The 14,461-nt window shown below is 35.4% G+C and overlaps 1 protein-coding gene across 4 annotated transcripts in view; it reads right to left on the reverse strand.

Annotated features, from left to right (window-relative positions):
• Positions 1 to 2,154: 2,154 nt before the first annotated feature.
• The window catches only part of AHCTF1 (AT-hook containing transcription factor 1), a 91,913-nt gene continuing 79,606 nt past the window's right edge, over positions 2,155 to 14,461 (reverse strand). For all 4 annotated transcript variants that reach the window (XM_060091327.1, XM_060091326.1, XM_060091323.1 and 1 more), the window contains exons 32-36: positions 13,940 to 14,148; positions 10,534 to 12,373; positions 5,764 to 5,897; positions 4,410 to 4,492; positions 2,155 to 2,618 (exon numbers count right to left, since the gene is read on the reverse strand). In XM_060091327.1, coding sequence (XP_059947310.1) covers positions 2,429 to 2,618; positions 4,410 to 4,492; positions 5,764 to 5,897; positions 10,534 to 12,373; positions 13,940 to 14,148 — 2,456 coding nt within the window. In that variant the 3' untranslated portion in view covers positions 2,155 to 2,428. The remainder of the gene's footprint in view (positions 2,619 to 4,409; positions 4,493 to 5,763; positions 5,898 to 10,533; positions 12,374 to 13,939; positions 14,149 to 14,461) is intronic.

The following is a 14,461-nucleotide window of genomic DNA, read 5'->3' on the forward strand; positions in this document are numbered from 1 at the left end:
GTTAATTCTTTGACATTTTCTGCATCCGTTCCCTGAGAAACTATGCCACTTTAGAAACCTTAAATATCTGCTACACTTGAAGTTGTCTAGTTATACCTATAAAGTTATCTAATCATATATCTGCCTGATTGCTAAAATATTTTCTGCAATATAGAGGAATGCCAAGGGACAGGACAGAACTGATAGGAACTGAAAATGTGCAAAGCAGTATTTTGTTTTAATGGACAAGAAAGAAAAAGCAGCAAATTGTACAAGTGGGAAAAAAGATGTAATATGAGGTCATCATTACACTGTATCCCATTCAGAATTAATTACTGTCAAATAAACCTTTGCATGCCGTTCTAGCATACTCTTATCCAAATCTTACTTATCCTTTATGATCATCACAAATGCTTCTAGCTCCAGAAGTCTTCAAGTTCTGTGCAGGCAGAATGAACTATACCTGATCTTTCTCTGGGTGCCAAGATGATTTACCTTACCACGGTACATACTGCTATAAATTATTAACATACGTAGACAGTACACTGTATCCTCAGTTTCTAGTTCAGCGTTTGAGCCACAAAAAACAATCAAAACTCTGCTGAAGGGGTCAATTGTTAACAGTTATCTTAAGATTCAACTATTCCATTGATAATCAAAGATAGGCCAATTGCTAAAGGTCCCAGAATGAGTATAATCCATAAATTGTTTAACAACTGGTGTTTCTGTAAAGTTATATAAATAAAATTACACATAAAAGCTTGTAAAATGCAGAGCTCATTCAGAACTGGGAATTTGTTTGCTTATGACCTATTGTTTTTGAGGGACAAAAAGTACATTATTAAAAATACATAGCACATGTCTATATTCACCAAACTGCACTGATTTTAAAAATTATTAACTTGACAATACGTTTTTCTTGTCAATTTTTTTATTGTGCTATTTGCTCAAATGAATGAAATGAAGTGTTTTCTGAATTATGTTTAGATCTTTAAATTACCCATTTAACAAGTTAATTTAAATAAATTTAATATTCAGTAAATGACAAGCAGCTTAAATACAAGTTTGATAGTTATTTTAAAAATTAATAAAGTGAAAGTCATAGTCAAACTTTCAACAAGGCAATGTAACATTTATCACTAACCTGACTAAAAGGCTACACTCGTACTGCCACTCTCACGCTGTCAATACTTGGCATAGGCATTTTCATCATTTTCCCATTATTCGTATTATTTGGTAGAAAAATAATGTAGAAAGTACACTGCTTATGCTTCACACTGAAACACTGAAAGCTTAGCCAACAAAAGCAGGCTGTTTCTAGACAATCAATTATTAATGGTCCATTCATTACACACTATCAATTACCTGTTATAATTGTACAATACTTATTTATTGATAAATTTTATAGCCCACATCAAGCACCACCACTTAATTGCACACAGACACATTGCAGAGAACAGTGGTTTTTCTTTTCCTTTTTCCACATTTACTCACACTCTTTGCCCATCCTCAATATTCTGTGCCTGAGGTCCTATGAGAGTTTGTCATTTTAAAACCTGAATATTAAGGGATTTCTGCGATTCAGTAGCAAGCTCCTTCACAGCAAGAATATTTATAAAATTTGATCAGACTTCTCATTCTATGAGTATCAGGCACATACAAGGTGCACTGAATAGCCACGCAACAGGTGTATTTTACATTTCCTTTCTGACTACTCAAACCCTTTTAAGAAGTTGCTAGTGAGCAGTGAACCGGTCAGTCTAACCTGGATAATCAGTCTCTGAATAATTAAGAGACTTTAAGGATAACAGCCTTTAAGCTTGCTGAACAAGAAATGCCAACATTATATTTAACCAATGCATTACTTGGAAAATTACTAATTTGAGGTAGAATGCACAAAATATGTCAAACTACAAAAAAGTGGCAAAATTACATGCCCATAATTCAATTTCTACACAGTAACAGCCTTCCCAATTTATGATTAGAAATCTTAATCACAGAAGCAAAGTGCATACATTATAAAACAGCAACTTAAAAAAAAGTTCAACATCTTCATTTTAAAATTGGTCTAATACTTTTAACCACAGAGAAAGAAAATGGAACCAATACCTACTAGCATATAAAATCATTAATAAAACAGAAATCCCCTCTCAAAAATCTAACAGACACACAGACTACTGTGAAGTATACACTTTATTTAACATTCCAATAATAAGCTATATTGACATATTATATAAATGTATGAAGTCTTAATATAAAATAGAAAAAACTGCCTGGACTAAAAGAATCACACTCCATATGGAGTTACTTTACTTACTGAAGACATTCTGTTTACAAAAATTTATAATAATTTATATAAATTATTTTCTTCCAAATTAGATGATTTTTAATAATCCACATAATTCTGATGACTTTACAAATAGGTGTACATTAAAAACTGGAAAAAAAATTACAGCATTTTTCTGCGTAGAACTTGCTTTGGAAAAGAAGACAATTTCTTCCTGCTCCTTCCAAGACTTTTTCCTGTTACTTCTACAGTCTTTCTTGGTTTGCTCTTTACTCCATCAACTGGGCTTGCCAAGGGGGAAATCAGCTTAATTTCTACTGGAGGAGGTGACCAACTTTCTTTTTCTGTGTTTCTGAAATAAAGATTTAATTTAAGTAACAATAAACATGTTATAATATAAAATGTAATTGGCTTCCCAGTACATTGAAAGAAATCTTAGGGTTTAGTCTTTTCTAGTGCTTTATTTTATAAAGGAGAAGCAAAATAAAACTTTAGTCAAATAAACTAATCAGAGGCAGAGTTAAGGTTTCACATGATAGAAATTTTCTTTATGATTGGGATACTCAAAACAATTACTGCTGAATTTTCATTTAAATGTTTCATATGTATTAATAAATACTGCTAGGTTACAAGGAGGGGTCAAGTACCAGTAGCCAGTCCATGGAATGAGAGCCCAGCAGGCCCATAATGAGATGTATGAGAAATGACAATTCTCAAATACCAGCAATTAGCAACTGTGTATATATTTTCATAATATGAAATTTTCCACATATACACAAAGCCAATTTATATGTAGTGTTATTATAGTCAAATCATTAAATCATTAATTAAATCATTAAATCATTTTTTAATTAAATCATTTTTAAAGTAAGATAAAATGGATTACTTTGTACTTTTATGAAATTCAACTTAAGCAAAATATATCTGAAATGGAGTAATTTCCCCATGGATGAAATTTTAATGGCTAATAGTGAAATAATCACAGGACTTTAAAAAGTTTTTAACGATTTTTACTGATAGTTAGCTATCTTTACTAAGGTGAAACATCCCACTCCCCTCCCCCAGCTCATTGTAAAAGCAAAGATTCAGTGGGTATTCAACTACTACTAACCTTTTTTTCTTTTTAATTAATTTTTATTGGAGTATAGTTGCTTTACAATGTTGTGTTAGCTTCTATTGCACAGCAAAGTAAGTCAGCCATACATATACATATATCACCTCCATTTAGGACACTACAGTGCATTAAGTAGAGATCCTTGTATTATACAGTATGTTGCCATCAGCTGTCTACTTTATACATAGTATCAGTAGTGTATATGTGTCAATCCCAATCTCCCAATTCCTCCCATTGCCCCCCTTTCCCCTTGGTATCCATACATTTGTTCTCTACGTCTGTGTCTCTATTTCTGCTTGGCAATTAAGGTCATCTACATCATTTTCCTAGATTCCACATACATGCGTTAATATGCAATATTTGTTTTTCTCTTTCTGACTTACTTCACTCTGTATGACAGACTCTAGGTCCATCCAACTCACTACAAATAACTCAATTTCATTTCTTTTTATGGCTGAGTAATATTCTGTTGTATATATGTACCACATCTTCTTTATCCATTCCTCTGTTGATGGGCATTTAGGTTGCCTCCATGACCTGGCTATTGTAAATAGTGCTGCAATGAACATTGGGGTGCATTGTGTCTTTTTGAATTATGGTTTTCTCTGGGTATATGGCCCAGTAGTGGGATTGCTGGGTCATGTGTAGTTCTTTTTTAGTTTTTTAAGGAACCTCCATACCGTTTTCCATAGTGGCTGTATCAATTTATATTCCCACCAACAGTGTAAGAGGGTTCCCTTTTCTCCACACCCTCTCCAGCATTTATTGTTTGTAGGTTTTTTAATGACGGCCATCCTGACTGGTGTGAGGTGATACCCTTCTTTAAAAAGGATGAATGAATGGGCTTTCATGCTATATAAGAAAGCCACCTTCTGCAGTGAAATCTAACAATTACACAGAGCCAGTGCATATAAATGCCCCTAAGAATTACCCTTTTCTGATGAGCTTAATTTCTCTTTTTAAGTTAAGAGTCTTCTCTAGTTTTAAGAAACAAAACGGAAAAAAATAATAGCATAGAAGAAGTCTTACTTGCTTGCTTGTTTTGTTTTTCCAGTCCTGGTTCTTTTCACTTGTTGCTTTCCCAAAGTTTCAATTGATTGAGCATCATCTTCCTATGGGTTAAAAATTTTAAAAGATGAACCTTATGTAATTAAACAATTGAAATCTAAACTAAAAAGTTCCATCCTGAGTCAAGGAATATAGCCGAAGAGTGCTAAATGAATTTAAACTTAACAAATATCAAATGGACTCCTTATATATATATTTTTTTGCTGTACGCGGGCCTCTCACTGTCGTGGCCTCTCCCGTCGCGGAGCACAGGCTCCAGACGCGCAGGCCCAGCCGCTCCACGGCACGTGGGATCCTCCTGGACCGGGGCACGAACCCGCGTCCCCTGCATCGGCAGGCAGACTCCCAACTGGACTCCTTATATTTTTTGGTAGAAACCTTGATCATCTAGGACAGCTCATTATCCCTTATCCCCACACATTCAGTTATCTCCAAGTCTTATCAATTTTATTCTGGAATGTTTCCATTGTCCCCTGCCCTTTTGTTTCATTGACTCTGTCCAAATCCAGGCTCTCATGGCATAAGAATTAGGCCACCAGTAACTATTTTTCCTCCCTAGAATTCCCTTTTCACCGAAATTACTTAAAGCATGCACATGGCTATTTGCTAGTTTGTGAACAGCCCCATCCCCTTCCTCATGCATCGCCAGGCTTCTGTGCCTTTGCATCTACTGTCTTCTCCTCCAGCAATGCCCATCTCCTTTACCTACAGGGTCTACAGGGTCATCTGGGTATAAATCATTCTTATCATGCTGTGAAATAATTATCTGTATTTTTGCCTCTTCAATTAAACTGAACTCCTGAAAAACAAGGAATCTGCCTGAATTATTTTTGTGCCTTTGTCCTTGTATAGTAACTGGCTCACAGCAGATAATTCAAGACATGCTTATGAATTAAGACTGGTAAATGTAAGGGTATCATGCTCACATTCAATCCCTGAACTATTTTTATTTTAGAGTTACATGCAACTAGTCAGCTCTGAAACACTCTCTCTCCAAGTGTGGCCTGTGGATGACACTCCAGGGGGGTCAGGGACCTACATTTTAAATAAATACATCCAGATAATTACGGTGGGACACTACAATTTAAAAACCCTTCCCCAATAGGTAATTTAAACTGCAGCTGCCAATAATAAACCATGAGTAACATACCAATCTGTCTTAAAGGTAGTATCCCCAAAAGTGCAGAAAAGACAATTCTGGACTTAACAGTATAAATGTCTGCTCTTTTTTAAAGAAGTTTATCTAGGAAGCACTGCTTAAAAAAATAAAAAGCATGTTTAAATACACATAGAAATAAAATCATGCATTTCTTACCAGTTCATCTACAAGTTTCGATGTATTAGATGTGTTTTTCTGCCTGGTCCTTAAACTAGGAGGTGAGAAGACAAATTGAGAAGATAAATCCGAAACTAATTCTTGCAGCCGCACAGGAGCCTCTATTTTTTTAGCTAAAGAAAGGTAGAAAGAAAGAACAAAACACTGTATATCTATTTATATATATATCTATTTTATATATAGAGACATATAAATTCAACTTGCAACAAAAAGCAAGATCTGTGAAGTGCAGTTAAGGGCAATAACATAAAGCACAATAAAAAGAGGTATGGCATATTTGAAGGTTTGTGGCAAGTCTATCAGTGCCATTTTTCCAATAGCATTTGTTCACTTCATGTCTCTGTGTCACATTTTTGGTAATTCTCCCAGTATTTCAAACTTTTTGATTGTTATTATACTTGTTACAGTAATCAGTGATCTTTGATGTTACTATCGCAAAAAGATTAGGCTCGCTTAAAGCTCAGATGATGATTAGCCGTTTTTAGCAATAAAGTATTTTATAATTAAAGTATGAACATTTAAAAAATACTATTGCACACTTAAAAGACTACAGTATAGTGTAAATATAACTTTTACATGCACTGGGAAACCAAAAAATTTGCGTGACCTGCTTTAATGTGATATTTGCTTTATTGTGATAGTAAGGAACCTAATCTGCAAATATCTCCCAGGTATGCCTGCCCTGTGTAACCTGAGCTACTTTGCTTCATAATTCCTACTTTTCCAGAGGCAAGGTTTTTATTTTAAAAAGTAATTTTATTTACAAAGAAGAGACTCAAACCCTCTTTCCTTTCAGCTTATTCTGAGCCAGTTGTTCCACGCAAGGGGAACAACAGAAAAGTCCACAGCATAACAGGAAAAAAGCAAGCAGAGAAAGTAACAATACAGAAAAACAGGCTGATAGGAAGATTTTCCATAGACAAATAGAAATGGTTTAATTAAGAATTACTTGAAAGTATGTAATTAAAAATATTTATCACACACATCTCAGATTTTTTCCCTGTTTTTACTATAGGGTCTCCATATTAATGGCAGTTAGCAATGTAATTATGGAAGTGGCATGGTGCAGTTGAACCAGACTGCCAGAAATTAAATCCTAGCTTCTGGATTTATTAGCTGTGGGACAAAAAGCAAGTTACCTAAACCTCTCTGTGCCTCAGTTTCTATAAAATGAGATTCAAAATGGCGGCACCTTTAAAGTTACCGTGGAGATTAAAGATTAGAATAATGTTAGTATATGGTAAGTGCTTTATGGATGTTTGCATGTTACAATATTATTATTTCAAGAATATAATTTACAAATCTTTGGAATAAAGTTCCCAAATTATAGTTCAATGATATTTCACCTACTGGGACAATCAAAGAGTTCTATAAGATATCAAATTCTGTAAAGCATGTGATTTTTAACAAAAGAAAAAAGAGGGGTGAGGGTCAGAAATAAAAGTCATCTCTGCTCCCAGCTGATAAGTGGCCTAAGTGGCACTGGTGCTAACTCCCTTCTTTTGCAGTTAAGATACAGACAAACAAATCTATGCTCTATGAAAACGATACATTCTATTTTTCTTTTTCCAGGCTACCAGGAGCAACAGCTTCTTTGGCTTTTCAAAGACCAGCTCATATTTTTCACCTACAGTTCCCCACTACACTCAAAGGAATAAAGAAGGAAATACAAAAATACATTATCACGTACAAAAATGTTCAGCCCCACCATTCCTTCCATACGCTTCTATTAGCCAGACAAGACTTTTATTATACTTTCAATTCCTTGCGTACTTCGGTTAAGCTTCCTGAGGGTAAGTTTTGGTGGCCAGTGCTACTTAAGGCCTAAGAAGTTCAATAGTCCTATAGATTCAAACCCAATAATATACTGGTAAACAGCTTTCTGGGAAGGAAAAACCACCAACAACAAAAAAAACCACAACTCTGATTTACAGCATTTGCTTATTTCTGTGCTATAAATGTTCCATGGCTGGCTCACAAAATTCCTAAATATTTAACAACTGGCTCTCACTAGCCAGCAGGAATCAGCTCCAAGACATCACTATTTATTCATTACCTGGGTGATGTGGGTGCTCAGTTTCACTGAATTTCAATTTCCTCATTGTGGAAAGAAGGAACAATAGTACCTGTACTACATTGGGTTATACTGAGAATCAAATGAACTGGTGAATGTATACCCTAGTATAGCCTCAGGTATACAGCAAACCCTTCTTAAATATCTGCTGCTGAGTAATGGAATTTGAGAAAATCTACTGAAATGTAAAGCTTTACATTCTTTTTAGTTAGTGATTCTACGATATCCGTTTCTTTGACATGTTTCAGTTAAACAGAGGATGGCCTCCAGCTTTCTAATCATATAATATTTCTGTATCCACTCTTCTCTGTACCTCCCACCCCTCCCTGAAGGAGTTGTTTTTTTTTTAATGCAAGTTAAATAGGCACAAGGGACAGAAGGTATTCTAAGAGTGTAGAAACTATAATCTGAGGGCAAAATAAGAAAGGAAACTAATGATGGTGTTAATTGCTTTGTTGAAGTAGTGAATACTCAATACTCATAAGAACCCTACGTAGTAGGCATTATTACCCACATTGTAAAGATGAGAAAACAAGATTCAGAAAGGTTAAATGATTTTCTGCCCAGCTAGTACGTGGCAGAAGTGAGAAATCTCAGTCCCAAATTTCTTATCACCTCTAACCTCATAATAGAAGATGCTTATTGTTAATACCAGCAAATCTGAAGACAATTCAAATACCTGGCAGGAGAATGCTTGAGTGATCTGCGGCACATAAGTGAGATGAAATGCCACACGTGGACTCTATCAACGTGTAAAAAACAAACAAACAAAAAAACAAAACCACAAACACTCAGGGTTTTGAGGAAAAATGCTCATGAAATAAGTAGGAGGTGGGGGGAGCAGTATATATATCTATACACAAACCGTAGTTTGTTGGGTTTTATAAAAAACAAACTATATATTCAACTAGAAGGATATACAAGAAAATGTGAACAGTGGTTACTGGTCCTCTAGTTGACGAGATTAAATACTTCTAATTTCTAATTTTCTGTGGCAGGCATATACTATTTTTATTACAGAAAAAAATTATAGTTAACATGTATACAGATGACGACTATGTAAAGATAACAAATATCAGAATTATTGAGATGTCTGGCTATGCTCTACCAAAAGAACCCCCAAATTTTGCACTTACTATACTCTAAGTCATTAGAAAAGTATAAAAGAATTGTTAATGACATTCTTCTACCACTCACTGTTCTTCTTCATTTTAACTTTTATCTAAAATAGCAGCTTAGTAAAGTCAGCTAAAATCTCACATATTTGGTCATTTCATTTTCCTCCATGCCAAGTATAAGCATAACCACACTTTCCCAACAGCATGAAGAAACTGGATTATACGGTACTACCAAAATCTCCTATAACTACAGATCATTTTTTGGTCAAATGATCAATTCTATGGCAAAGGGCCCTTTCCTGGGCTTGTGCTATATAAATATAACAATTGGACTTCATGCACACAATATACTTAAAGAGGTTTTTGCACAGTGAATGTTGAAGACAGAAAATTTCAGTTTGCAGATTTTTAAATGACTTATCTTTCTCTTGGCCTTCCCCAAGTCAGGAAGCAACTATATAGGATGTTCACTAATGTATTTAAAAATGCATGCAACAGGGCTTCCCTGGTGGCGCAGTGGTTGAGAGTACGCCTGCCGATGCAGGGGACGCGGGTTCGTGCCCCGGTCTGGGAGGATCCCACATGCCACAGAGCGGCTGGGCCCGTAAGCCGTGGCCGCTGGGCCTGCGCGTCCGGAGCCTGTGCTCCGCGACAGGGGAGGCCGCAACAGTGAGAGGCCCGCATACCGTTAAAAAAAAAAAAAAATGCATGCAACAGTTTAAAAAAGTTTAGTAGAACAACAAAGACACCTACTTTACTTACAAGTCCCTAATCTTTATCAGCACCTTTTTAGACCTTTTTCCTTAATTGTCTCCCTCACTGAATTCCCCTCCCCCTGCAAGAAGTCTTAATAGCACAGATAATACTGTATATCTGTTTATGTACTTTATGTATATCTCTGCCTTATACATAAAAAAGAGTAAGATATTTTCACCCTTTTGGGAGAGACATCACTCCTGTTGAGAAGGTATGAACTATACCAACCAAACAGTACAATCATTAGCTCATTTATCATCAGTGAGGGAGGTTGGGCATGTAGCCTTGCCAGTTCATAGACAATAGGGAATATGGATTTAAATAATTTCTGTATTGTAATCAACAGAATTCTACTGCTGTTTCCCTTCAAAACAATTTGAAGTTGTGGACATCACCTGGGATATGAGCCAAAAATGATGGTTCTATCTGGGGAGAAACCAAAATTAAGTCACATGATATAAGGGCAGAATGAAGAGAAATAATACTATTCTAAAAAAAATTAAACCTATGTCAAGTGAATTATAGGATTTAAAAAGTCATGGTGAAACAGAAATTCTTGAATCTAAAAATAAACTTTAAAATATAAAATATTTAAATTTTACCATCAAAAGATCAAAATTGGTTTTTGTTTTTGTTCTTTTGAAGGGGGAGGAATTCCCTGTAACTACAAATCATTTTTAGGAGAAATAATCCATTAGTGCCTTAACACAAAATCTAATCATGTTTGAACCAACAGAATTTTTTTTAAACTGAAGACTTTGAATGAGATGAAAATTATGCTTTGAAAAGAAATAAAAGTACCTTTCTCTTTCCTTGGAACCTTTGACACAGAAGAAAATAAAAAAGACTCATTTTTTGGTTCAGAAAGGTCCGGCAACAAGATGGCCTTGCTAGATCTAGTCCTTGTGCTATGGGAAGATTTAGTCAAAGCAACTGTGGCAAGCAATTTTTCTTCTTGGTCATTTGGTTCTTTGTCTGTCATTTCTTCATCTATGCATTTTTCTGATATTGAGCGTAATACACGTTTTTGGCTTTGGTTTTCAGTCCTTTTTGTAAGCTTCTTCTTAGAGCTCATCGCTGTAACAAGTTCCTCACTTGGCACTAAAACTGATTTTTCTAAAGCTGGTTTTCCAACATCAGCATTTTCACTTTTAGCTGGGGTGTTTCTTGTAGATCTCCTTTGGATGCCGAGACCTTCTCTCTTCTTGAGACTTCTTGCTTCCTTAACAGCCTTAGATTCTACATCTTCAGATGGATTAATTTTTCTTGGTCTACCACGTTTCCTAGGTGTAGCAGGAGTATCAAATTCTGCTTGAAGAGTCAACTGGGATGAACCAAGTTTGGAATCTTCTATTACATCTGACGCACTAACTTCCCTCTTTTTAACCCTTTTACTATGTTGAAGAGGCAGTTGATCTTCAATGGACTCCCCATCTTGTTTATATCCTGTATTTTTAGAAGTTTCCAAATTAGCACTTCTCAATTTCCTGGTACTTCTGCTAGGACTTGCTACTTTACTGACTTTCAGATCATTTATAACTTCAACACTTTCCTGATTTTCGAGAGATTTTTTAATTCGTTTAGGAGTCCTTTTTGTAACAGATGAAAGCTTAACTTCTTTTCTAAAAGAAGTTTCTTCAGTTGCTGGTTCCCACAGCTGAGATGATTTTAACCTTCTTAATTCCCTACCTGGAGTAACCTGTAATTCTGGTTCCACAGAATTAATATTTTCTAAAGTGTCTTGAGTAATTTCTTTTTTTCTCTTTCCTCTCCTAGGAGTAATAGAATTTTGAGGTATTTGCTGGTTATGAGATATTCCTTTATCATCAGAACAGGCACAGGCACTTTCAAAAGCCCCCGAAATTTCTTTTGTTTTCCTAGTTTTCTTCATAACTGAAAGTCCCAGCATCTCAGGAGTAGCAACATCTGATGACTCTTCCTGTTGTGCCGATTTGACATTCAGGTTTTGGACACGTCCTCTTTTGCGAGTTCTGGAGGAAATCATGTCATTAACTTCGCTGACATTTATAGTCACCGTACTTGTTTCCTGAACAGTCTTAAATGTAGATTTGGCTAACTTGGTGGAACACATTACCTTTTGGCTTATTAAAGGTATGTTTTCTTGAATGGACTGTTCCATTGTATCTGAAGTAATTTCTTTACTTCTTGTGTCTTTAATTACATCTAATAAATTTTCTGCGATTGCTACTTTAATTGGTTCAGGCACATATGGTAATGTCTCTACCCTTTGGGACTCCTGATCACTAGTTATGACAGATGGCAAATTTGCAACATGTCCGTGATTATCATTTTCCCCACTGTATATATGTTTTTCCTCAGTGGCTGCATTAGCTGCTTTAGCTAGCACATTAGATGCTGCAGAACCACCTGTCTCTACTTCTCCTTCTTCACCTTCCAAAATCAAGGTAAAGTTGCTCTGTGGCACAAAAAGTTCCCCATCTACTTCAGCAATGTCACACTCAGCAGAGTCTTTGTTATCAGGTAAGTCACAAAACTGTTGCTCAATGGTATCAAAATTGTATCGAAGCTTAAGAGTTCCTGAGGGATACAACTCATTAAATGAAAGATTCCTAGCCTCTTGTCCTGAATCTTGAACTTCAAGCTTTTCATGTTCAATTACCTAAAAGGAATTAAAGATAAGAGACTGTTAATGTATACATTTACTTTAACCTAAAGCATAAATTTTTTTCATGACCACCTCTCCCTTGGTGTATGAATTGTTAAACATAAACTACATCTGATATGGCATATACTTATGGGTTTACTTTATAAAATATCCATTTAAGCAATCAGACTTTCTCATTCAGTCAAAATAACTAGATAGAAAAAGATTGAGATTCTGAATGGAATTAAAAGTAGAATTCTACATTTCCCTGGCTAAAAAAGACAGTCTTAACAAAACCTTAGAAAATTATTATGATGCTAACTAACAGTTGTGATAATTAAGGACTTATTCTATTCTCACCCAAGGAAAGAAAAATTAACCGGAGAAAAAGAAACAACCCCCAAACTGTGTTTTAATGATAATCCCCAAATTACCTAACTAACCACACTTTTTCTAAACAGCATGATCCCCATAAGGTTGAAGAAGAATTCACCTACATAAGCTCCCTTGGGCTAGACTCAATCCTCTTCCCTTTGCTGGGGCTGCATAAACCATGAAATTCCTAAGGCTTTCAAGTTCAGTACCTCTCTTGCAAGGGTTTGGTGGAAGAAGGAATGCTCCTTGCATTTACCTTTTGGTAAGGGAAGGGGAGAAAAAGGAGGAGGCAGAAAGTAACAGAGAGATCTCCTGACCAAGAAGGTAGAACATTACCACCCACCTAAACAATGACATTTTCCCACTCCCCAAACATTCAGTGAAATGAAAGACTGGAAATACCCAGAAATGAGGATTCCCATTTACACCATGCCCACAAATTGTGTTAGCTTCCCAGCTGAAGGAACAGGGACTTTATCCTTCTAACTCACGGTGAGAATACTCATGAAACTGAATATGGATAACCATGACATTTCTATGAGTTAAACCTCCCAAATATTATATAATCACATCTCTATAAATAATTAGAAGAGGTGATTTTTCTTCATCTTAAATTCATTTATCATATAAAAGTTGCCTGTTGATAATAAAAGAGATTTGGTGGAATTTTAAGAAATGTAAGTCATATTAAATACCAACCCCACACACATACAAAAAAAAGTCCCCACCTTTCTGGAGCATCTAAGAAGTTAAACCCCAGCCAGCAGAACAGAATTTTCCCACAAGTATGAATGGGGGGGTGGGGGGGGGCGTGGGGGGGGGAAGAATCCTATTTAACTGTACTCGATTATTCTCAAATACAAGCTCTGGATAGTTTCGATGTCATACATGTCTCTAGAGTAACCAAAAGCTGTTTTCTTATGGCTAAAAGAACTTTCATTTGAACCGGATACTGAGCAAAAATTAAATTATTAAAATTGTGACTTCTTTAACACAGCCTTTTGGTTTTCATGAAAAACAATTTCTTAAAGGATGTGCTCCGTAATTCCACAATATATTTATATACTTTTTTGAACGCAGATTTTTTTAAAGAGGTTTTCATATAGCAGTCAAATAAATGAATACATCAGATTTGAACTATGGTTTGAAACCGAACTAAACCAAAAGCGAAAGACTGACAAAGAAATAAAAAATTATTTTTTTTACATGAATTTCTTGAGTATCAGGAGAATCATCAGAAATTGGAGGCTTTTCTTCTGGTAAGTCAACACTTGCTTTTAGTATATCAACTTCTACTTCATGATCTTCTTTTAAGTTCAGTGCTGTTTCCTGGTCAAGCCTATGTTCAGAGATAATAGGGCCTTCAGAGACAACAAGCCCAGAGCTTCCACTATCACCAAGAACATCAGCCATAGCTGAAAGAAAAATGAGAGTTAATCTTCCATATTTTAAACTAAAAACAAAAAAAGATATATACACTACTGGGGAAGCAAACAGAAGGGAAAAGGCTGCATTGCACTTAATGTTTCCTTGAAAAACTGTCATAGTGCCAAAAAATTTCTAACATCTTAAAAGAGGAAAAGCCTATGAGGATTTACATATCACTCCTGTTTCATCAGTATCCAATCACTCAGTTTAAACAATACATATTTGCTTTCCACAAAAATAAAACACAGTAGATAAATTTTACATTTAAAAATGACAACTTTGGTTTTTCTCAACTAGAAT

This window comes from Mesoplodon densirostris, chromosome 2 (genome assembly GCF_025265405.1).
Source record: "Mesoplodon densirostris isolate mMesDen1 chromosome 2, mMesDen1 primary haplotype, whole genome shotgun sequence".
Taxonomy (NCBI): Eukaryota; Metazoa; Chordata; class Mammalia; order Artiodactyla; family Ziphiidae; genus Mesoplodon; species Mesoplodon densirostris.